This window comes from Heterodontus francisci, chromosome 23, assembly GCF_036365525.1.
Source record: "Heterodontus francisci isolate sHetFra1 chromosome 23, sHetFra1.hap1, whole genome shotgun sequence".
In the NCBI taxonomy this organism is placed as follows: Eukaryota; Metazoa; Chordata; class Chondrichthyes; order Heterodontiformes; family Heterodontidae; genus Heterodontus; species Heterodontus francisci.
In genome coordinates, this window is record NC_090393.1 from 53,218,424 (window position 1) to 53,244,448 (window position 26,025).

At 42.1% G+C, this 26,025-nt stretch overlaps 1 protein-coding gene across 6 annotated transcripts in view; it reads right to left on the bottom strand.

Moving 5' to 3' along the window:
• LOC137382817 (oxysterol-binding protein 2-like) overlaps positions 1-26,025 on the bottom strand; it is a 441,835-nt gene that overhangs the window by 363,022 nt on the left and 52,788 nt on the right. For all 6 annotated transcript variants that reach the window (XM_068055287.1, XM_068055286.1, XM_068055284.1 and 3 more), the window contains one exon: positions 18,363-18,571. In XM_068055287.1, the coding sequence (XP_067911388.1) occupies positions 18,363-18,571 (209 nt within the window). The remainder of the gene's footprint in view (positions 1-18,362; positions 18,572-26,025) is intronic.

Sequence of the window (26,025 nt, forward strand, 5' to 3'; positions counted from 1 at the left end):
TAACTGAAATACTTTCATCATTGCCATTAAAGATCTGCTCAGTCTATGACTAACTGAAGACCTCTAGTGGCTAGAATGCTGCAATGCATTATGGCAATGCAGACCCAGATCGTTAATGAAATATCAGATGGCCCTGTAAACTAACTGCGGTGTGTGTAAAATTACAGCAGGAATTTGGAAAACTGAAGCTCATGTGATTGAAGCGATATTGGCAGCATGAATCTGAAATTGGCTAAGGGGCAGAAAGCAGAAAGTAGTGAACAATTGTTTTTCAGACTGGAAGCAAGTGTACAGTCCCCAGAAGTTGGTATCAGAACCACTGCTCTTTTTGATATATACTAATGACTTGGACTTTGGTATGTTGGGTATAATGTCAAAGTTTGCAGATGGTGCAAAACTTAGAAACGCAGTAAACATTGAATCATAGAATGGTTACAGCACAGAAGGAAGGCATTCAGCCTGTCGTGTCCGTTCTAGCTCTTGGCAAGAAGAACTCACCTAGTCCCACTCCCCAGACTTTTCCCCATAGCCCTGCAAATTTTTCTCTTCAGATAATTATCCAATTCCCTTTTGAAAGACATGATTGAATCTGCCTCCACCACACTCTCAGGCAGTGCATTCCAGATCCTAACCACTCACTACATAAAAAAGCTTTTCCTCATGTCGCCGTTGTTTCGTTGCTAATCATCTTAAAATCGGTGTCCTCTGGTTCTTGATCCTTCCACCAACGGGAATAGTTTCTCCTTATCTACTCTGTGCAGACCCCTCATGATTTTGAGCATAGAGTCATAGAGAGATACAGCACTGAAACAGGCCCGTGGGCCCACCGAGTCTGTGCCGACCATCAACCACCCATTTATACTAATCCTACATTAATCCCATATTCCCTACCACATCCCCACCTTCCCTCAATTCTCCTACCACCTACCTACACTAAGGGCAATTTACAATGGCCAATTTACTAATCAACCTGCAAGTCTATCAAATCTCCTCTCAACCTTCTCTTTTCTAAGGAGGATAGCCCCAGCTTCTCCAATCTATCCACATAACTAAAGTTCCTCCTTCCCGGAGACTGTTTTCATGAATTCTTTCTGCACCCTCTCTAATGCCTTCACATCCTTAGTAACTGACTTCAGGAGGACACATAGACTGGTGAAATGGGCAGATACATGACAGATGAAATTTAATCCAGGGAAGTGTGAAGTGATGTATTTTGAAAGGAATATTTTACAAGAGGCAATATAAACTAAATGGTACAATTTTAAAGGAGGTACAAGGACAGAGACTTGGGGATTCACATACACAAATCTTTGAAAGTGGCAGGACAAGTTGATACAGCTGTTAAAATAAAATCTGGAAACCTTGGTTTTATTAATAGAGGCATAGAGTACAACAGAAAGGATGTTATGTTAAACCTTTATAAATTTCTTGGACCTCATCTAGACTGTTGTGCCCAATTAAGGGCACCACGCTTTGGGAAGGATATCAAGACCTTGGAGAGGGCGCAGAGGAGATTTACTAGAACGTTACCAAGGATGAGGGACTTCAGTTATGTTGAAATGCTGCGTTTGTTCTCCTTACAGCAGAGAAGGTTAAGGGGAAATTCAATAGAGGTGTTCAAAATCATGATGGGGTTTGATCAAGTAAATAAGGATAAACCGTATCCAGTGGCAGAAGGGATGGTAACCGGACAAACCAGATTTAAGGAAACTGGCAAACCAACCAGAGGTGACACAAGGAAGGTTTTTTATTTTACACAATGAGTTGTTACAATCTGGAATGCACTGCCTGAAAGGATGGTGGAAACAGATTCAATAATAACTTTTAAAAGAGAAATAAATATTTGAAGGGGAAAGATTTTCATGGTTATCGAGAAACAGCAGGAGAGCCCGAGCTAAAGAGACTCCCACGTAGGAAAGTTAATGGTGGAGGTCCAGCAGGCACTACTCCTGTCCAACAGGTACAAAGCAGTCGATACCTATGAAGGTAAGGAAAGGGATTGTGAGATGGACAGGCAGAATGCTGACCAAGGCACTATGAGCTAGAGGATGTCCAAGGGGAACAGATGCAGAGTGGAAAGGTTGTAATTCTAGGGGATTTTATAATTAGGGGATAGATAATATACTTTGTAATCAGGATCAAGAGTCCCAATGGCTGTGTTGCCTACGCAGTACCAGGGTAAGGGTCATCTCAAAATGGCTGGAAAGGAAGGGGAAGGATCCAGTTGTTGTGCTCCATGTCAGAACTAACATACAGGAAAGATTAGGGAAGAGGTCCTGCTCAGGAATATCAGGAGCAAAAAACAAGTCAACTAATTATACGGAACGTGAATGAACAAAGACCTAATAGGAAAACTGAAACTCAGGAACAAGATATACAAGAAGTACTTAGATACTAAAAGAGAGGACAAAAGGGAATATGAAGATCTTAGGAGAGAAGTTAAAAAACATTAGGGAGGCAGAAAGGAAATTACAAAATCAAATTATCAAGGAATGTTGGAAGAAATAATAAAGTGTGCTATAGTTGCAAATAACAAAAGGAAAATTAAAGTGAGATAGGGCCACTAAAGGATGAGCAAGATAGACTCACAGGTAATGATAGGGAAATGGCAGAAGTATTGAATAACTATTTCACCTCAGTTTTTACTGAAGAAGATAATAAAATTGACATTTCACTTGAGGATTAGCTAATAGACTGTTAATACCCTTGGAATGGAAGTGGAGAAAATAAACGGACATACTAGCAAAACTAATAAAAATGATAAAAACCTAGATCCAGATGGTCTGCATCAACACGTACTCAAGCAAAACAAGGGAGCAGATAGCAGAGGCACTAGTTTATATCTACAAAAGTGCCATAGAAGATGGGTTTTTAACCAGAGAACTGGCGGACCACTAATGTTATTTCTATACAGAAAAAGGAGATAGAACAAGACCTAACACGACTGGGAACCAAAGACCAGTCAGCTTAACATCAGTAATAGGAAAGACACTGGAATCTATGATAAAATAAGTCTCTAGCATCTGGAGGCAGAAAATAATTTTTAAAAATAATCAACATGGAATCTGAAAAATGAAGTCATTCTGAAGTGACGATGGAATTCTTTGAAGAGGTAGCACAAAGAGTAGACAAGGGCAATGCAGATGATGTCAGATACTTGGATTTTTAAAAGACCTTTGATATGGTACCACATGGTGGAGTCAGGGGTCAAATAGATGAAAGGATAGCAAATTGGTTTTGAACAAAAAAAGAAAGCAGAGAGTAGGGGTAAAGAGTAGGTATTCAGATTGGAGAAAGGTAGAAAGCGGTGTTCCAGAAGGATCATTGCTGGGACCACTGTTATTCATAATTTACATTAATGATTTGGACTTAGAAATATGTAACTCAGTATCACAATTTGAAGATCATACCAAACTTTGGAATGGCAGGGGGAGGTTATAAGTAACACTGAGGAAGATAGAATACAAGACGACATTAGAAAACTTGTAGACTGGGCAGTTAAATGGCAAATGAACTTTAACATAGATAACTGTGAGGTGACAGGAAAAACAGAAACATCACCTACACCTTAGGAAATAAGGAACTGCATGGGGTGGAAAAGCAAAGGGATCTAAGAATACAGGTAAACAAATAATTAAAATCAGCATCACAGGTCAGCAAAACAATAAAAAATTCTAACATAGCTGGGATTTATTTCTAAGGGTATAGAATTCAAAAGTAGAGAAATGATGTTAAACTTTTATAGGACCCTGGTCAGGTTGCATTTAAGAGCATTGTGTACAGTTCTGCTCTGCATACTATAAAAAAAGGACATAGAAGCACTAGAGAAAGTGCAATAAATGTTTACAAGGCTAGTACCAGATCTGAAATTACAGCTATTGGGAAAGATTGAACAGGTTGGAGCTTTTCACTTTAGAAAACTTAAGACTTAGAGGTGACCTGATAGGGGCCTTTAAAATTATGAATGGGATGGACAGATAGATGCAGAAAGAATGTGGGAGAATCTAAAACTAGGGCTATAAATACAAGATAGTTACTGATAAATACTAATAAGGGAAAGAAGAGAACATTTCTTTGCTCAGACTGATTAGAATGTGGAGCTCACAGTTGCAGGAAATGTATGAGGCAAATAGCTTAGATGCTTTAAAAAGGAGACTAGGCAAGTACATGAGAGAAAACGGAACAGAAATATATTCTGAAAGGCTGAGATGAGATAGAAGAAAAGGGAGGAGTCTCCAGTGGAGTAGAAACACCAGCATAGACTAGTTGAGCCGAATGGTGATTTTATAAAAGTTTATCATAATTTGCTTTTGTAATCTGATGCCTCTATTTAAAATTCAAGAATCCCATAAGTTTTTTTCAACAGCTTTTCAATGCCCTGCCACCTTCAAAGATTTGTGCATGTGAACCCCCAGGTCTCTGTTCCTGCACCCTCTTTAAAATTATACCTTTCAGTTTATACTGCATCTCGTCAATTTTCCTCCTAAAATGTCTCTCTTTAGAATTCTCTGGGCTAAATTTCATCAGCCATGCATCTGCTCATTTCACCAATCCATGTCCTCCTTAAGTCTTGTACTATCCGCCACATTGTTTACTACATTTCCAAGTTTTGTGCCATCTGCAAACTTTGAAATGATGCCCCCTAAACCCAAGCCCAGGTCATTAATATGTATCACTTCTAATACCATCTCTGGGGCACAGCACTGTATACTTCCCTCCAGTCTGAAACTAACCATTCACTAGTGCTCTCTGCTTTCTGTCTAGAAGCCAATTTCATATTCATATTTCCAATGACCCTTTGATCTCATGAGCTTAAATTTTGCTAATAAGTCTATTAAGTGGCATCTCAAACGCCTTTTTAAAGTCGATAAACATCAACTGCACGACCTTCACCAACGCTCTTCATTAGTTCATTGAAGAATTCAATTGAGTTAGTCAGATATAATTTGCCTCTAATAAATCCATGTTGTCTATCATTTGTTAACCCGTGGTCATTCAAGCGACAATTAATTCTGTCACAGATTATGGTCTCTCAATGTTTCCCCACCGCCAATAGGCTGACTGCCCTGTAGTCGCCAGGTTTGTCACACTCCTGTTCAAAAAACGGAAGAGGAACATTTGCAACTCTCCAGTCCTCTGGCGCCATTCCCATATACAAGGAAGATTCAAAGATTGTTGTCAAAGCCTCTGCTATTTCCACCCTTGCTTCCCTCAGCATCCCATCTGGACCAGGTGGCTTTTCTACTTTTGAAGACTGCTAACCGCGTTATCATTTTTAACGTATCCAATTTTTTAATTATCTCCTTCTTTACTGTTACATTGTCAGCATCCTCCTCTAGTAAAGAAGATGCAAAGTACTCATTTAGTCACAGGCACGCCCTCTGCCTCCACAAGATGTCCTTTTAGGTCCTTTATTGGCCCCACATTTCCTTTGACTATCCTATTGCTCTTTTTAGGTTTATAAAGGACTTCAAAATTCCATTTTATGTTACCTGTTAATCTTTTCTCATCACTGTCTTTGTCCTTATTTATTTTTTCAGTTCTTTTCTGCACTCTATTGGGCTTGATTCTTTACTTTGTTAACCATTTATTTTTCATAAGCCTCCTTCTGTTTCATTTTAATCACTGCTTCTTTGGTCATCTAGGGTGCTCTAGCTTTGGATGCCCTCCTTTCCTTCACTCGTAGCAATTTGTCCAATCTGTATCCGAACTATCTCCTCTTTGAGGGACTCCGATTGCTCACTTACTGTGTACCTGTTAATCTAGGTTTCCAATTCCACCAGGACAAGATCCCTTTTCAATGCACTGAAATTAACCTACTTCCACTTGAGTATCTTCACCTGATATTTGCTCGTCTTTTTCCATAACTACCCTAAACCTAATGCTTTGTGATTGCTGTTTCCCCAACTGCTCCCTCACTGAAACATGATCCACTTCATTCTCCAGAAGTAGATCCAGCACTACTTCGTTCCATGTCGAGATGAAAACACACTGATCGTTCAAAAAAGTTCTCCTGTACATATCCAGGAATTGCTCCCCCTCCTTGTCCTTTACACTGTTTTTCTCCCCCAATCTATATTAGGAAAAGTCAAGTTCCCAAATATCATTTTAAAAAAAAAATTCTGAAATTTGCCCCTCCGTCCTCTTCCCACTATGGTGGTCTATAGTACACTGCCAGCAGCATAATAGCTATTCTTCTGCTCCTTAACTGTACCAAAATAGATTCCATCTTTAAGCCCTCAAGTAAACATTCCATTTCCAGGGATGTAACAGTATCTATGGTCAATACTGCCACTCCTACGCTCCATTTTCCCCTTTTCCGATTTGTCCTGAATACATTATAGCATACGTTTAATTCCCATCCCTGCCCTCGCTTGAGCCAGGTTTGTGACATTGCCACTATATCATAATCCAATGTAGCAATCTGTGCCTGCCGTTCACCAACCTTACTCGTCACGCTCTGTACATTTATGCACAAGCACTCCAAACCTGCTTTAGTCTGCCTTGCATTGCTCCCATGTCTGATCCCTCCTATTTCTGGACTATTCTTCATTCGCATGCTATTTGGCTCTCCCAGTTCTCTACGCCCCTCTCTGATGCTTCATCCCAGTTCACTCCCCCTGCCAAATTAGTTTAAACCACACCCCTACAGCTTCTTTTTGTGACACTGGTAAGTCAAATTTAAGGTAATTTATCATGGAAAGGATATGAAACAAGATGATTGAAGAAGGTTGCAGTGAAGCACACATTACAGTGTCTATTTTAAATATCAGACAGTGTACATTATTGCAGATACTTTGAATTGCTCCAAAACCAGTTGCAATTGAGTTGTTTCAAAGCCAGCTGCAATATCACGGCACAGTAGAGTGAGGGGTGAGAAATGCTTGTGCATTGGGACTTTCCCCTGCTGCAATTCAAAGGACTGGACCTCAGTGTGCAGAAAGTGCAAGCTCCACATCCACTTGCTTTTCATGCAGACACTTCAATGGGCTATTTGAAGAATCTTTATCTGCATCCTTCATGGCGTCACCAATCACAGCTGGTACCATTAATTTAACCTGATACTAAAGCTTTAAACCCACATAGTAAAGACTCAATGGGAGCACAAATGTCTCATGAAACCCTGGCTCCCAGAACAGTCACAGTGTTCTCACAGCAGGCTTCGTTGAACCAGCCCCACCAAGATAGTGATTGTGGTAAAAAGGGCCTGACAAAGTCTTGTGGCAACAAATCTATTTGTCTGAAAAATGTACCTTTGCTTTCCAGAAAATATGCTTTATTCATACAATTTGTAAAAGTACATTACAAACAGTTCAAGTTTGGCATTACATAAAGTGCAATACAGATTAGTTTATTTCAATAAATAAGATGCCTCACCACACTTGCCATTACAGGTTATATTTACAACAAACATTTACATTTCATGTCAAACATTCTCTGGTGCATATAGCCCAAGGGGTTTTACATGATTTCTAGTTCCTTGGTATATTATGGTGGGAGGGCCTTAGGTCGTGGCCTTTTCCTATTGAGCCTTTATACAGCTGCCCCAAGAAAAATTTACCTTTGGGTCTTCTCTCGGTTACACTGCAGTGTAGAGGGTTACTGAGCATCAGGAGATGGCTCCCTGACAAAATCCTTTATAGTGAATGTTAGTTCCTTCTTACCTAGATACTCCTTTGTCTATGGGTTTATAATCTTTCTGCTTTTGCTGAATCTTGTCATCACAATGCTATACATTACAAAGTTGCACTGCCCAAATAATTTATAGTTTCCAATCAGATGCTTTTGGACACTTAGGACCAGCCATTTGCATTACCACCACTGTTAGAAGACACAACCCAGATGATAGAAATAATGTAGATAATCAGCTGTCAATTGCCCATTCTCACAACCTATGGCATTGGCAATTGTTTTAAGCCTCTGATAGGTTAAATACAGATAATCCCTTGAGCCACACATTAGTGCCTGCTGTATGTTTTGAAAGTTACCAAGTTGTTGTCTGTTACAGATACTCCACCAGACAGCCCTCCTAGCAAGACTCACAGTTTTGCTTTGCCCTCAAACATAGCTTGACTGGCAGTTCTTTAGACAAAAGCTGCCTGTATCTCAAAATAAATATGACCAGCTCACAATAGCTCTTTAATTCAGTTCAGCAGTTCCATTGCATGTAGAGGTCACAAGCTAAGGTGAGGAGTACTTTTTACATACCAAAATAACAATGAGAAGGCAAACTTTATATTCCTACTTTTAGCTCCACTGTGCTTGGCCAATATGCCCTCAAACAGGTGAATCTGCCAGCTACAAATCAATACTTTGATACTTACAGCAATATGTTGTGTAAGGTTTTGATTCAGGTACCTGAATCATTCTCTTTCAGATGGTGGAGCTACTGCACATTTTCCTTGTTTTTATTTTGCATTTGTAGTTTTTTTCCCCATCATATATTTTACACACAGGATGTAGTAACGCTGTGGATAGGCTATCTTTTTTTAAAAAGTACATCTTAGATGTAATATTAAATGGAGACTCTCAGTGCCTGATCAAGTGGACATTTAATGATTCCACAACATTATTCTATCAACAAGGAGTTTTCCCATGCCCTGGCCAACATTCTTCCCTCAGCCAATACCACCAAAAAAAAATCAATTGTTCATTCACCTCATTGCTGTTTGTGGGCCTGCATAAATGGCCACTGATTTAGCTTATATACCAGTTATGGCACTTCATTTATTGGTTGTAAAACTTTTTTGGAAGGCCCTGTGGATGTCGAAAGGTGGAATTTAAATGAATGTTTGCTCTTTCCTGGCCCTTACTCAACACGACATAATCTAGCATCCACGCAGGCGCATGTGTTAAAACCCTTCCAAGCCACAGTGCCCACCCATGGGCTATACCTCATTTCATTGTTTACATTGACGCTTAGTAACTCTCCTTGTCCGTAAGGTGCCAAAGTGTGGGGAGTATGCTGTAGCAAGCAGACCTGTAGTGGCAAGGCAGAGTGAATGTGACAGGATAGCGTGACAAGAGTGGGTTAATCTGAGTGGAACTCATTTTTATAAACCACCTTCCTCTTTTGTCTCCTGTAATCACCTACCTCCTTATCTCCTATAATGAGGGATACAAAGTAATCTTAAAATAAAAGAGCTGATGCTGGATGCTGGCTATCATTCAGCACCCCACTATCAGTCCTAAAAGAGCTTTCTTTTAGCTTTTGCCAACTGTGTTTATATCTTAGATGTTTCCTTGAATGTGACAACTTTTCTTGAATTTTGAAGGTTCTTCATGATTGTTTAATACAAACCGGAGCTACCCAGTTACAATGACCTCATCATCAGGATTGCTTTAAGTGAATGCTGAGGAACTGTGAAATCCAAGCTGAGCAGAACTGGCAGACCCCGCTCTTCAGGACTGCCACATCATGAAAAAATAAATTAAAATTAGTAGAAAGGGGTCATCCCATCCAAATGAATGCTCAATTAAAGGCACATAACTTAAACCTGTGATATTCTTGAACGCCAGAAATGTATTCCTTCAAAATTATTGTACAAGGTTATTTAGCAGCAAACAGCAATACAGCAGCAACATCTAGAGGCGTCTACAAGTTATGTCAAGGCAGTTTACTTTGTGTTCTTTTTGAATCATTTTTTAAAATCAAATCTTTAAAAATTAAATTATTTTAAACAAACATGACCATCACAAAAAACTTAACATGTTTTCCTTAACACTACCACTTCTTTACCATTGAAAAGCAAAACTGATGGCAGCAGGAATTTCTACTGCTGAATGCTTAGGGAGGTTTTGCAGGTTGGTAATGCCTGAGTTCACACACATCAGTCATCAAGTGGAAAGTTGCTGATATGGCTGCCTCATTAAGGGCTGGTCAGCAGACAGATAAGTACTTTCTAACAGGGAGGGAAAGGGGAAAGAATCCCATCATCCCGCTCCAGTCACATTCACATAGGATAATTCTAACAATTCATGGCACATTTTTGATGCCGTAGGCTGGCTAGACAGTAAGAGAACCTCTGTTTGATCAGGACAATACATTCTGAGATAGAAATGCATTCTCAGAGTCAAAACTACTAACTATCACAGCTTAAAATAATAGAAATAGGATCTATTTCAAACATCCAAAAGCAAAGCTTTATTGCTACAGTTTAAATGTGCTGGCTCCATCTAAAAGAAATTAATGATTCTCTCTCTCTCCAAACTTCATCTGAAGCATTGGACTGCACACAAAGTGGAAACTGGAGGAAATCCAAGTCGGACAAGGCACAGATCAGGGGGTACAATAGGGACGCAAATCCAAATGCTTGCTTTGCTGATCATGCAAACCTTAAGTAATGCATTAATCTCATAAGACACAGAAATGGAAAAAAACTGGAACAGTGTTTCAAAAATTGGACTTTTGGTGACTAGTTTACATATTCCAGGGCACCACACAAAAATCCAGCTGTACAATCCAACATAACTTCATCTTTCTACCCATTTTCCTCTTCCCTTCGTACAATTCCAACAACTTGCTGAACCTGAGCCCAAGCCTATTCTCAATGCCCACACACATGCGCTACCAGAAGCTGGGTAGTGCTTAGTATTGTGTACTCTGGCAGTTTTCCCCTCTAACACAGGGGTGCAGAGGCCAATTGTAGAGTACTCTAAGAAATGGCTAATAACCTTATAAAAGCTTAAGAAAATTAATATAGAAATACCATCTCTCTTATTAAGATTCTATAGCAGTCTGGTAAGACGGAGCCTCACATCTTCTCTGGACAGCCCGAGGAGCGGAGGGTTCAAAAAGCGCGCCAAACCAGAGTCGGAGAGATAGAGAGAGGGGAGGGTTCAAAAAGCACGCCAAACCAGAGTCGGAGAGACAGAGAGAGAGGAGCGCAGCCTATATTTGAAATAAAATATAGAGTAAGACTCGATCAATTTATTAGTATATAAACTAAAACCTAAAGCGGATTAAAGAGCTAAAGACCAGTGGGAAATTTTAAAAACAAATTAAAATCTAATTAAATAAAATAGAGATGCAGGGCCAGGCGATGTGTTGTACTTGCATGATGTGGGAGCTGGTGGACCACATGGTGGTTCCTAGTGACCATATCTGTAGCAAGTGTTGGCTACTCGAGGAACTCCGGCTCAGAGTTGATGAGCTTCGGACACTGCGACACATCAAGGAGGGGGAGAATTACCTGGACGCTGTGTTTCAGGAGACAGTCACACCCCTTAGATTAACTACCTTGAATTCGGCCAGTGGTCTGGGACAGGAGGGTGTGACTATGAGTGAGGCAGGTAGAGGGATCCAGGAGGTAGTGTTGCAGGAGCCTCAGCCCTTGTCCTTGTCCAACAGCTTTGAGATTCTTGCTCCCTGTGTGGACGAGAGCAGGGACTGTAGGGAGGATGAGCAAACTGACCATAACATTGTGGTACAGCGAGCCATTCAAGTGTGGGGAGAAAAGAGAAATGTAGTCGTAATCGGGGATAGTATAGTTAGGGACACAGACACTGTTCTTTGTGGTCAGGATCGAGAGTCCCGAAGGCTGTGTTGCCTACCTGGTGTCAGGGTTCAGGATATCTCATCTGGGCTGCAGAGGAACTTGGAGTGGGAGGGGAAAGATCCAGTTGGCGTGGTCCACGTAGGTACCAACGATATAGGTAGAACAAGGATAAAGGTTCTGCTGAGGGAATATGAGCAGCTAGGGGCTAAATTAAAAAGCAGAACCAAAAAGGTAATAATCTCAGGATTACTACCTGAGCCACGAGCTAATTGGCACAGGGTCAATAAGATTAAAGAGGTAAATGCGTGGCTCAAAGATTGGTGTGGGAGAAATGGGTTCGAATTCGTGGGACATTGGCACCAGTACTGGGGAAGGGAAGAGCTGTTCCGATGGGACAGGCTCCACCTAAATCATGTTGGGACCAGAGTCCTGGCGAATCACATAACTAGGGCTGTAGATAGGGTTTTAAACTAAATAGTTGGGGGGGGGGGGGTGAAGGTTCAGTTGCATGGAAAATTAGGAAGTCAAAGTTAAAGGAAAAGGTAGGAGTGCAGCTTAGTGATGAGGCTGATTGTTACCAGAAAATAAAAGGAAGGGTCAGAACGTGTGAACGTCATATTGCACCAAGAAATCGCACAAGAGTAGGGAAATTTGATAATAGAACAAACTCAAAGGCTTTGTATCTGAATGCACGAAGCATCCGGAATAAAATAAATGAGTTAACAGCGCAAATAGAAACAAATGGGTATGATTTAGTGGCGCTTTACTGAGGTGTGGTTGCAGGGAAACTAGGTTTGGGAATTGAAAATTCAAGGGTACTCAGTATTTCGGAAAGAAAGGCAGGAAGGAAAAGAAGGTGGTGAAGCTTTATTAGTGAAGGAAGTGATCAGTGCTGTAGTGAGAAATGATATAGGCACTGGAGATCAAGACGTAGAATCAGTCTGGGTAGAAATAAGAAATAAGAAATAGCAAGGGAAAGAAGTCCCTGGTGGGAGTAATCTATAGGTCCCCAAACAGTAGTTCCGCAGTGGGGCACAGTATAAACTATCTAAATGGAGAGAAACCTGAGAGTGCTTCAGTGCAGAGGGATCTGGGTGTCCTCATGCATGATTCACTGAAAGCTAGTATGCAGGTATAGCAGGTAATAAGGAAGGCAAATGGAATTTTGGCATTTATTGCTAAAGGAAGAGAGTATAAAAGTCGGGAAGTGTTGCTGCAACTGTACAAGGCATGAGTGAGACCGCACCTGGAGTATTGCGCACAATTTTGGTCCCCTTACTTGAGGAGGGATGTTGTTGCACTGGAGGCAGTTCAGAGGAGGTTCATTAGATTGATTCCAGAGATGAGGGGTTTGTCTTGTGAACAGAGATTGAGCAGTTTAGGCCTTTCCTCTCTGGAGTTTAGAAGAATGAGAGGAGAACTAATTGAGGTATATAAATGACTAAGGGGATTGACAAAGTAGACGTAGAGAGGACGTTTCCTCTTGTGGGGCAATCTAGAACGAGAGGTCATAGTTTTAAGATAAGGGGTAGCAGATTTAAAACAGAGATGAGGAGAAATTACTTCTCTCAAAAGGGTCGTGAGTCTGTGCAATTCACTACCCCAGAGTGCGGTGGATGCTGGGACATTGAGTAAATTTAAGAAGTAGATAGACAGATTTTTAATTAGTAATGTGTTGAAGGGTTATGGAGAACTGGCAGGAAAGTGGAGTTGAGGCCGAGATGAGATCAGCCATGATCGTATTGAACGGTGGGGCAGGCTCGAGGGGCTGAATTGCCTACTCCTGCTCCTAGTTCTTATGTTCTTATGTAAATGTCTGGCAAAAGTTTGCAAATGGTACCTAGCAAGCGATAAGCTCAGGGGCAGAGTGATGCGCATGGGAGGTGTTTACTTTTAGTACCTGTCCCTTGAAATAAAGTATATAAACAGGTGCTTGGGAGGGAAATCTTCAATCTTCTTCGCACCGAAGGAGAGCTTCCCAAAGCTCAGCTTCGGCCTAACACTTTGCTTAGCTCAAGAGGACTGAGTACCCTGAGCACTGAAGAGACCACCAACACCTCACTTGCCTCATCTGTCGGAGGGACTGGCAACACCGTTCTGCCCCATTGTATGATCTGGGATTGGTAATCCATTCAACCTGAAAGGGGGCGTATGTCTTTCCCATCTATTTAGCTTATGCATCATCATATTTAGACTGCTGCTTCTTAATAAACTACTTTAAAAACCACTTATGATCTTGACCCCCTTCTTTTGGTATTTGTGACTCCCGAACCTAAATCTTACAGCAACCCAGCATCACTCTGGCTGAGATTAGCCAACTCAGCACGGACTGGAGAGTGAACTTGATACCCTCTTCAAACTGACAACACTGCTTCCATTATTATTCATTAGACATTGACCCAGATTTCTGGTCAGCAGCTAAATTGACCTTGAAGAAAGTCGCCCACAAAGATCTAGCGATCCCAATGCTTGTTTGAATCTGGCGCCAAGTCAAGCGGATTGCCAGCTGTCTAGCAATAGTGATGTCATCAAGCAGGATAAGCAGCCAATCACATTTACGTATTCTCAGACAGCACAAAGGAATTAATATGCACGGATTTTCATTCACTTTTAATTACATTTTACAGAGAAATAAATGGGTCAGAGACATGGGATTAAGGTAGAAACTAAAATATCAGAAACCTTTTTAAAAAAAGCTTTTATAATTGTGGAATTTCATCATAATGAGGAAATTTGACATACCACAAAAATAAAATTTGTTTTTCACGGCTAAAAAGTTTTTTCAGCAGTAATTACAAGCTTAGTATGCCATTAAAAATCCAGTTACGCCTCATTCAACAAGGTGCAACTGTTTCAAAGATTTTCACAATGAGACTAATAGTATAAATAGGGCAAGTTCTTGTCAGTTCATGATTTCTAATTGATTGCTGTCTGGGGGTACTTCAACAGCACACCCTCTAGGGAAGTACAGAAATCACTGACAACAACTTTCACATTTCTGCATTTAACAGCGCATGTGCGGACAGTCAGTTTCAGAAAAGTAATAACGTCAAACACTGACAGTTTCACTGGCCATTAATACTGAAAAATCCAAATCAACATTTCTGTGGAGGGGATAGGGAAAATGGCACTGATTGCTGACTGTTACATGCTCCTTTGCTATTGTGCCCCTGAAATTTCCAATCTTCAAAATAAATTATATGCCAAAGACTGAAGTGAGGGGTGGCATCTCAGCAAACAGACAATTTTCCCAGCCAACATTCCATGTAGTTGCATTTATACAATGGCTTTAACATGGACAACATGCCAAGACACTTCACTGGGTAGAAACAGCTGCTGAGCAATGATGAGAGTTAGGAGAAATGATCAAAAGTTTAATCATAAAGGTCAGTTGTGAGGTAGGGCTAGAAGCAACAAAGTGGAGGGGTTTGGGGAGAGAGCTCCAAAGACTGGAGCTGAAGTCTCTGCCACCTGTGAAGTGCAGGGAGGGGAATTCACAGGAGGCCAGTTTTACAAGGATTTTGACAGGTCTGGAAAAATGCAGCTATGAGGAAAGACTGGATAGGCTGGGGTCGTTCTCCTTGGAACAGAGAAGGCTGAGGGGAGATCTGATTGAACTGTACAAAATTGAGAGAGGCCTGGATAGAGTGGAGGTGAAGGGTCTAGTCACCTTAGCAGAGAGGTCAGTCACGAGGGGGCATAGATTTAAAATGATTGGGAGAAAAATTAGAAGGGAGATGAGGAAAAACATTTTCAGCCAGAGGGTGGTGGGGGTCTGGAACTCACTGCCTTAAAGGGTGGTTGAGGCTGAGACCCTCAACTCATTCAAAAGGAGTCTGGATATGCACTTCAAGTGCCGTAATCTGCAGGGCTACGGATCAAATGCTGGAAGGTGGGATTAGAATTGGTGGAACACTTCTCAGCCAGCACAGACACGATGGGCCAAGTGGCCTCTTTCTGTGCCTTAAAATTTTTATGATTCTATGATTCAGAGGATCAACTGTGGTGGCTGGGGGCGGTTGTAAATGTAGGGTCGGGTGAAACTGTGGTGGAATTTGTAAATGTGTAGAAGAATATAGAATTTGATATGTTTGGGGAACAGGGAACCAATGGAGGTCTGCAACAAGGGACTTGATATGTGACAGGTGGGGAGTGAAATTTTGGATGAATTGAGGTTCCTATATGGTGGAACTCAAGCAGCCTCTCAGGCCATCAGAGATGACAAATATGAAGTAACAAAAACAAGGACAAGAGTTTTTTAAATCGACAGCGGAGGTAAGGTAGGGCCGTAGGTGGGTGATATTGCTGAGTAGAAGTAAGCAGTCTAGGTGATGGACTGTGGGGGTTCAAGACTTGGCTCAGGATACAACAGGACAGCAATGTTTTCCACCATTCTGAAGAAGGATCACTGACCCAAAACGTTAACTCTGCTTCTCTCTCCACAGATGCTGCCAGACCTGCTGAGTATTTCCAGCATTTCTTGTTTTTATTTCAGATTTCCAGCATCCGCAGTATTTTGCTTTTATTTTAATGTTTTCCACAATCTGGTTCAGTCCGAGTCAGCACAAAATCAGGGCAAGGGGATGGAGCTTTTAAAATGGGAGATAAATAAATCTTTGCAGTGCTCAGTTATTAGCTTCTGAATAATGTAATTCTCATGAGGGGAGACACCACTATAACTGAAGCATGTCTCCACGGTTCCAACATAGTAGCTCTAACTGATTTTGATCTAAAGAAACACAAAATAATAAAAATGAGGGTGCCATCAAAAATGTGAATCTGTCTTACTCTTTCATATACTGATGGGTCTTCTGTGCAGGTCCAGCTGTTTCTGTTCCTTATTTCAAATATGTGGTTTTTTTTCTTTCTATCTTTAAAATTAGCATTCAGTAGAAAATGTCATTGTCAACAGGGTGAAGTGATAAATATTTCTACTCAGGAGGCTGAGCCACCTTGTTAATCATGAATTGATTGCGTGGTCGGCCTCATCTCTTATGAGCTATTTAAGTGAACAAATCATCAGCCAGAATCTGTTCCCTTTCACAACCTTTTCACTAAACTAACTAGGGAGGGTCAACTGGTTTAAATTAGGCATAGGTTTACTACGGAAAGTCCTCATCAGGGAACTCCTTTTTGGTAACGATGCTGCTTTAACATCTCTCACTGAAAAGTGTCTGCAGAGTCTCATCGACAGGTTTGCGGCTGCCTGCAATGAATTTGGCCTAACCATCAGCCTCAAGAAAACGAACATCATGGGGCAGGACGTCAGAAATGCTCCATCCATCAATATTGGCGACGACACTCTGGAAGTGGTTCAAGAGTTCACCTACCTAGGCTCAACTATCACCAGTAACCTGTCTCTCGATGCAGAAATCAACAAGCGCATGGGAAAGGCTTCCACTGCTATGTCCAGACTGGCCAAGAGAGTGTGGGAAAATGGCGCACTGACACGGAACACAAAAGTCCGAGTGTATCAAGCCTGTGTCTCAGTACCTTGCTCTATGGCAGTGAGGCCTGGACAACGTATGTCAGCCAAGAGCAACGTCTCAATTCATTCCATCTTCGCTGCCTCCGGAGAATACTTGGCATCAGGTGGCAGGACCGTATCTCCAACACAGAAGTCCTCGAGGCGGCCAACATCCCCAGCTTATACACACTACTGAGTCAGCGGCGCTTGAGATGGCTTGGCCATGTGAGCCGCATGGAAGATGGCAGGATCCCCAAAGACACATTGTACAGCAAGCTCGCCACTGGTATCAGACCCACCAGCCGTCCATGTCTCCGCTTTAAAGACATCTGCAAACGCGACATGAAGTCCTGTGACATTGATCACAAGTCGTGGGAGTCAGTTGCCAGCGTTCGTCAGAGCTGGCGGGCAGCCATAAAGGCAGGGCTAAAGTGTGGCGAGTCAAAGAGACTTAGCAGTTAGCAGGAAAAAAGACAAAAGCGCAAGGGGAGAGCAAACTGTATAACATCCCCGACAAACAAATTTTTCTGCAGCACCTGTGGAAGAGCCTGTCACTCTAGAATTGGCCTTTATAGTCACTCCAGGCGCTGCTCCACACACCACTGACCACCTCCAGGCGCTTACCCATTGTCTCTCAAGATAAGGAGGCCAAAGAAGAAGGTTTACTACTCATCACCTCGACTCTCATTCCCCTTGCACGGCCCTAGTGCTGCTGATGCAATGCAAAGAGATTAATCTACATTACAAAAGGGTAGCCCACTCCCAGCAAGTGAAGCCCAAAGTCACTGCTCATTATCAAATATTGTTTGTTGAAATGGCCATACTCAGATGACCAACCCCTGCTCCCTGCCTTTAGCTCAAGTCCAATTGAAGAGTCACTAGGCAGTAATTACCTAAATAACATTATTGTGGAAGCACCATTGCCACGAGATCATAAAGACAAGGATAAGGACAAAAAGATCAAGGACAGCGCCCAGAACCACCTTCTCAGGTCAACTAGGGTTGAACAATAAATAAGGTCTTTCCAGTATTGTCTATATTGAGAACCTATAAAAATATTTTTAGCCACTGCTTTGAAGCCAGATTGCCTAGCCTGCAGAGTCGTCATCATTCTTCAAGTAAAGGAATTCCCCCACACACCATTAGAGTTGGGCAATGTCTCACTGCAGCATCCAGCAGCACAGAGTTGTAGCTCAAATCCAGCAGTGTAAAGGAAGTCAAGAATGAAAATAATGCAAATATTGTAGATTTCCATCAGCATGAAATCTCAATCTTAATACAATGCTGACACAAAGAAGTGCCAGTCAGCCATTTTTCTCTGTAAAGCAAATTTACAGCAACATTATTGTAATGTAAAAGATGACGACATTTTTTAAGCATCTCTCCACAGACACTACCTGACTGATTGCTCATCATCCGAATAGCTTTAGACTTGGCCAATTCGAGCGCCGTCACCCAGCGTTGCCGCTCCACCTCAGAGCTTGCCTTCAGGTGGTACGTGTGCCCACTGTCTGAGAGCACAAAGGTGCAGGAGTCCTCAACGTCGATGTGGGCAGTCGCTAGGTTAATGGTGCCTCTGCATGTGTGCCCCATCTCTGCCTGGGTCCTGAAAAACAAAACAAATATGGCAGAGTGAACAATCGTACCAGCACAGGAGTCCACTACATCACTGAAACTCCTCTGGGCATTCAAGCATTCACCACCAATTCTATAGTTGGTAGAATATCTTGCCAAACTCATTGTTTTTCATCTAGGCCATCTCATTATTTAATTTGTTCCTCCAATTTTTCCTTCCTCCTAACTCAGTAACAGTTCACAAGTCCTGGGCTCCTTCCAATACCGCCCCACAGCTGGCTGCTCTTCCTAAGCAGTGAAGGCAGGCAGGTTGTTCAACCATGGGAGGGTAGGAGTTAACCCTATAAATGAGACTAATCCTTTTGACCCTTATCCAATGCACACATATACACTTTATTTTAAAGCATGAATCATGATCAGGAACAAGAACCATCTCTGGCCCAGGGGTGCTAAAGGAAATAACATCACACCTAAAGCCATTGCAACTATCTTAGCGGGGGATCGTTGAAACCGGAGGGGTTCTGCTTGGATTGTTGATTGTCACATTGGTCAGCAAATTAAACACAGACCTCTCAAAGAAGCTGTTGTTTCCATTTTTCATGATTAATTTCACTTGCACTCTTCGTTTCTTTCCCCCTCCCCCCAACATCTTTTCCTTGTACAAACAGCTTGATGACATTTTCCAGAGGCAGACTACGACCTTAATGATCAGAAATTTTTATCTCTTACTCTCTGCTGTACTACTGGCAAGGCTGAGGTCCAATCATGCTAAGTTGCTTACCAGAACACGCGCAGGATTGCCACCAAGTTTACGCCATTACACTTCCAATGTATTTCATTGTCTTTGAAGTGTTTTAGGATTTCCAGTGGTTGTGAAAGATGTTATATAAATGCAAGTATTTCTTTTAAATTGAGGCCTTTTCTGCCTATGCCTAAAGTTCAGATAGATATTGGAGCTCATGATACCATTTAAGAAAAGCAGAATTCTCCTGGTGTCCGAATCATGATTCTTCCCTCAACCAGCACCACCAAAAACAAATTAAGTCATTTAGCCAATCGCTATTTGTAAGGTTATACGCCCACATAAGAACAATCCCTGCAGCTGCGTTCACTGCAGTGCATCCGCGAAGCTGAGCACTACATGCATAGCACGTTTCTAGAGGTGGTCACCCCACAGCTCAAGGGTGTGCAGGGGAATGGGTGACTGCCAGGCAGTCAAGGAGGACCAAGAAGGTAGTGTAGGAGTCCCGAGTGCATCCCGCTCTCCAATTCGTCTTCAGTTCTGAATGCTGGTGGGAGTGATGGTTCCTCTGAGAAGTGCAGCCAGAACCAATTCCACAGCACCATGGGTGACTGAGCTGTACAGGGGAGTAGGGGGAAGATTGGGATCGGAGTAGTGATAGGAGATTTTATAGTTCGACAGACATTTCTGTGGCTACAGACATGAATCCAGGATGGTACGTTGCCTCCCTGATGCCAGGGTCAAGGATGTCATGGAGCAGCTGCAGAGCATTCTGAGAGGAGAGGGTAAACAGCCAGAGTTTGAGGTCCATATCGGTACCAATGACGTAGGTAGAAAGAGGGATGAGGTCCTGCAGGCAAGCAGGACCCCAAAGGTAGCAATCTTTGGATTAATCCTGGTATCACACACTAGCGAGTACAGAAATAGGACAACAGAGTAGATGAATCTGTGGCTGGACAGATGGTGCACGAGGGAGGGGTTTAGATTCCTGGGACATTGGGACCAGTTCTGGGGGTAGGTGGGCCCTATACCGCTCGGACGGGTTACATCTCAACAGGGCCAGGACAAATGTCCCTTATGGGGTTGTTTGCTAGTCCTGTTGGGGAGGGTTTAGACTAATTTGGCAGGGCGATGGGAACCAGGATGTAGCATTAGGAAAGAGAAACAAGGTGCACAAAGGATTGGGAGAGACAGATAGCAATAGAGTAAGAAACAGTAGAGGTATTAGGTGGAGTCAGACAAAGAAGAAATACTGTAAGATTGAATTCAGGTTTAGAGTGCATGTATGTAAAAGCATACATACAGAGTATGGTAAATAAGGTTGGTGAGCTGCATGCGAAAATAACCGCATGGGGATATGATGTGGCGATAACCATTATCTGGCTCAAAATGGGTAAGATCTGGGTACTAAAGATCCCCGGATACAAGGTGTTCCAGAAAGATAGGGAAGGAAAGAAAGGTGGCAGGGTGGGGGAAGGTGGCAGTATTAAGGAGATTACAGTGCTGAAGACAGAGGATGCCCTCGAGAGTCAATGACAGAATCTATTTGGTTAGAGCTAAGAAACAAAGCGAGGTACTATTACATTGCTGGGTGTATTCTGCAGATCACAAACTGCTGGTAAAGATATAGAGGAACAAATCTGCAAGGAAATTACAAACAGGTACAAGAATTATGGAGTAGTGATAATGGGGGACTTTAATTATCCTAATATAAACCGCATAGCAATAGTGTAAAGGGCAGAGAGGGACAAGAGTTTCTGAAGTGTGTTCAGGAGAAATCTCTTGATCTTTATTTTTTAAAATTTATTTAGAGATACAGCACTGGAACAGGCCCTTCGGCCCACCGAGTCTGTGCCGACCAACAACCACCCATTTATACTAATCCTGCATTAATCCCATATTCCTTACCACATCCCCACCATCTACCTACACTAGGGGCAATTTACAATGGCCAATTTACCTATCAACCTGCAAGTCTTTGGCTGTGGGAGGAAACCGGAGCACCCGGCGGAAACCCACGCAGTCACAGGGAGAACTTGCAAACTCCACACAGGCAGTACCCAGAACTGAACCCGGGTCACTGGAGCTGTGAAGCTGCGGTGCTAAACACTGCGCCACTGTGCCGCCCTATCTATATGCTTCTGACCCAATGAGGAAGGAGACATTGCTGGGTTTGGTTCGGGGGGAATGAGGTGGGTCAAGTGGACCAAGTGTCAGTAGGAGAACATGTAGGGAAAGTGATTATAGTATCAAAAGGTTTAGATTAGCCATGGAAAAAAGACAAAGAGCAATTTAGAATAAAAACACTTAATTGGAGGAGGGCCAGTTTCAGTGGGTTGAAAACAGACCCACCCTGGGTAAATTGGAATGAAAGATTGATGGGCAGAACAGAACAATGGACTGCCTTTAAAGAGGAGATGGTTTGGGTGTAGTTGAGGCACATTCCATAATGGGGAAAGGTAGGGCAACCAAAGCCTGAGCTTCCTGGATGACAAACGAGGTAGAGAGTAAGATGAAGCAGAAACAGGGTGTGTATGACAGATGTTAGGTTGATAAAACAAGTGAGAACCAGGCTGACTATAGAAAGTTCAGAGGGGCAGTAACAAAAAAAGAAATAAGAGAAGAAAAGAGAGAGTATGGGAAGAGACTTGCAACCAGCATAAAAGGGAATCAAAAAGTCTTCTATAGGCATAGAAATAGTAAAAGGGTAGTAAGAGTGGTGGGACCAATTGGGGATCTAAAAGGCAGTCCATACATGAAGGCAGAATGCATGGCTGTAGTACTAAGTGAGTACTTTGCATTGGTCTTTACCAAGGAAGAAGATGCTGCCAAAGTGTTATGATCCCCGTGGAGATCAACAAACCAAAAGAACCAAATTTACCAAATGACCCCAACAACAAAAAAAAAAAAGAGATTTCACTTTTATAACTCAAATCGACAAAGATAGATTTCACGGATTTACTGGACAGTCCACTTAACATATATGGCACCAATTACAGCCACAAAGTTCTTCAAAGCTCTGGACTTCCTCAGGTAGATCTCCAGTTTCTATCTTCCAAGATGCAGCCATCCATTCGCATCCAACAGCAGTTCCCCTTCAACCCGAACTCCACGGGTATGGTCTTCACCCAAAACAGAACACTACTCCAGAACCTCCTCAGGTTTGTTCATGACAGTCTTGATGGCGTGGGGCCACCAGTATTACCTTTATCCAAGCCCTTCAGTGACAACCCTATAAACTTTATGGCCAGGTCTGGTTAATCAGTTACTTTAAGTGACAGAAACAGCTGCAGCAACTCATTTTTGTCTATTGCCAGCTCCTGAATCCAGCCTTCACTTTCTTCAGCCTGCCTGAACTCCACATGTGCGTGATCTGAGCTTGGATGGCTGTGTCCTTTTAGGTGGTTCCAACCAGTTTCAGTTTTCCCAGAAACCTTAAATTTATTTTCAGTTTCAGTTTCCCTTTCAATTGGGTCTATCTCAGGAAAAAAAAAACAAGCTTTGAAACCAGGGTCAGTACAACTAACAGAGCATTCAACAAGTTGTTAAGAAAACAGCTCATACGCGATCCCCCACTGGTCCAGCAGACCGCGGACTCCACCACAAAAGTCATAGTGAAGCAGGAGGTAATTGAGACACTGAATGAACTAAAAATTGATAAAGAGTGGGTATGAGAAAGACTGGCTGGACTTAATAGTTGATAAGTCACCAGGACTGGATGGGTGCTTCCGAGGATGCTGAGGGAAGTAAGGGCAGAAATTGCAGAGGCTGTAACCTTCCAATCCTCCTTAGATATGGGGGTGCTGCCAGAGGACTGGAGAATTACAAATGTTACACCCTGCATCCTTTTTCAAAAAAGGCTGTAAACATAAGCCCAGAAAGTAAAGGCCAGTCAGTTTAACCTCGATGGTGGGAAAGCTCTTAGAAATGATAATCCGAGAGATAATTAATCGTCAATTGGACAAATGTGTAATAATTAAGGAAAACAAGCACAGATTTGGTTAAAGGCAAATTGTACTTAAATAATTTGATTTGAGTTTTTTTGATGAGGTAACTAAGAGGGTTGAGGGTAATGTTGTTGATGTGGTGTACATGGACATCCAAAAGGCTTTAAATAAAGTGCTAAATAATAGGCTTGTCAGCAAGGTTGAGGCCCATGGAATAAAAGGGGCTGTGGTGGCATAGATTCAAAGTCATTTGAATAACAGGAAACAGAGTCGTGGTCAATGTTCATTTTTCAGACTGGAGTAGAGTATACAGTGGTGTTTCCCAGGACCACAGCTTTTTTTTTGATATATATATATAAAATGATGGTCAATTAGCTCAAATGACTAGACAGTGGTGCTAATAACACCAAAGTCGCACGTTCAATCCTCATGCGAGTAATTTCTTCTGGCATGGACTTGATGGGCAAATAGCCTCCTTCTGTACCGTAATGATTCTATGACTTAGACTTGGGTGTACAGGACACAATTTCAAAATTTGTAGATGACACAAAACTTGGAAGTATTATGAGCTATGAGGATAGTGATAGACTTCAAGAGGAAATAGACATGGCGGAATGGGAAGACATGTGGCTGGTGAAATTTCATGCAGAGAAATGTGAAATGATACATCTTGGTAGGAAGAACGAGGAGAGGCAATATAAACTAAAGGGCACAATTCTAAAGGGGTGCAGGAACAAAGACCTGGAGGTATATGTGCATAAATCATTGAAGGTGGCAGGGCAGGTTGAGAAAGTGGTTAAAAAGCCATACAGGATCCTGGGCTTTATTAATCGAGACACAGAGTACAAAGCAAGGAGGTTATGATGAATCTTTATAAAACACTGGTTTGGTCTCAACTGGAGTACTGCATCCAATTCTGGGCACTGCACTTTAGGAAGGATGTGAAGGCTTTAAGAGAGTGTGCAGAAAAGATCTGAGAATGATTTCAGGGATGAGGGACTTCAGTTATAAGAATAGATTGGAGAAGCTGGGGATGTTCTCCTTAGAGAGAAGGTGGAGAGGAGATATGATAGCGGCGTTCAAAGTTATGAGGGGCCTAAATAGAGTAAAGAAGAGAGGAACTGTTCCCTTTGATGGAGGGGTCATGAACCAGAGGATACAGATTTAAAGGTGATCGGCAAAAGAACCAAAGGCAACATGAGAAAACTCTTTTTTTAAACAAAGCGAGTGGTTTGTATCTGCCCGAGGGTGATGGAAGCAGATTCAAATGTGGCTTTTAACAGGGAACTGGATAAACACCCAAGATTTAAAAAAATTTCAGCGTTACGTGGAAAGGACAGGGGAGTGAGACTAGCTGCATTGCTCTTGCACAGAGCCAGCGTGGACTTGATGGGCCAGATAGCCTCCTTCTGTGCTGTAACCATTCTCCGCCTCTACGAACTTCAAAGCAATTCACTGAATTTCCATTGTTTAGTGACATTTATGAGAGGTGATATATAAAGGCAAGTAATTACTTTTAGCAATAGGAGCAAAGGTTATAAAAAATACTATGCAATACAAGTGACAATTTATAATATATAATTGCGATTACTGTTTGAGAAAATCTAATATTTTACTAGCTCTTTCTATTTAACTCTTGAAATGACAGCCACTCGTAGTATTACTTAAACAGCTGCATAAGGGATTCTGCAAACTTCAAGCGTATATTAGCTGAATGTCAGAAGCAAACCAGCAGCCAGCCCTGGGACCATTATCCAACAGATCTCCTTTGATGTCAAAGCAATATCTTTGAAAATTTGGGAGCCAACTCTGATGAGGTTGCAAAGACACAAGACAAAGTCTGTGACAGAACACAAAATTTCACACTGCTGACGGCGATTCATCACCTTGAAGAGTTAACTGGTGATACAAATTCAGGATGAATTTTTTATGCCTTTGCAATACCACCTAACGTGGGCTGAATGTTAATATCGACACTGCTGTGTCAGCCAACGAGTTGGAGGCAGGGCAGTGAAAACAGAGTCTCTGAACTCATGACCATAACTACATTTGTCAACACAAGGGCAGATACAAATCTTTAAACTACTTCATTTCACAGCATGATATGATCAGACACACTTAACTGAATCAGTACATTACTTTGCGTGTACAAAATAACAAACATACTACACTTTATCACATTAGTGTGTCATCTTGCTTGTCTTAAACTACCTGTCTGCATTTTCATTATGGGTCAGGCCAAAGTTAACCTCACAACTTCTGTTGGAAACATGATTAATTTTGCAGATTTTGCTGGACCTAACTGTAGTCTGTGTCTTTGCCGTTTTTTCCCCTAATGCAAAATTCAAGAAATTGGCTGAAGGTTAGGAAGCATCACATATTTGTCAGAGATTTACATCATCTGGAAAGGGAAAGTAATGAGTGGCTTGCCTGAAGGATCAGCATTGGGACTCTTCGAGCTGGATTTTAATTTGCAGATGTGCAGAGAGCAGAGGGACCCCGATAACACGTGCAAAACCTGGAGTAAGTGCAGCATGTCTGTCAGTGGCTTTTTAAACTCAGTCGTCTCATGATCATTTTGCTTCTGCATTTCCCATCCAATTAGCATTAGCAGGCGTGATGACCTGCCTGATGTGATCTAAATTGGAGTATTTAAAGGGACACCCCAAACATGCAAGGTGAAACATATGGAGTTGCCAAATGGAGTCGATAAAGCACGACTGCAGTGGAGTCGAGACAGGCAAACGCTGCGCCCTACTTCAGTGATATCTCAGTGATATCTCACTGGATGTGTTG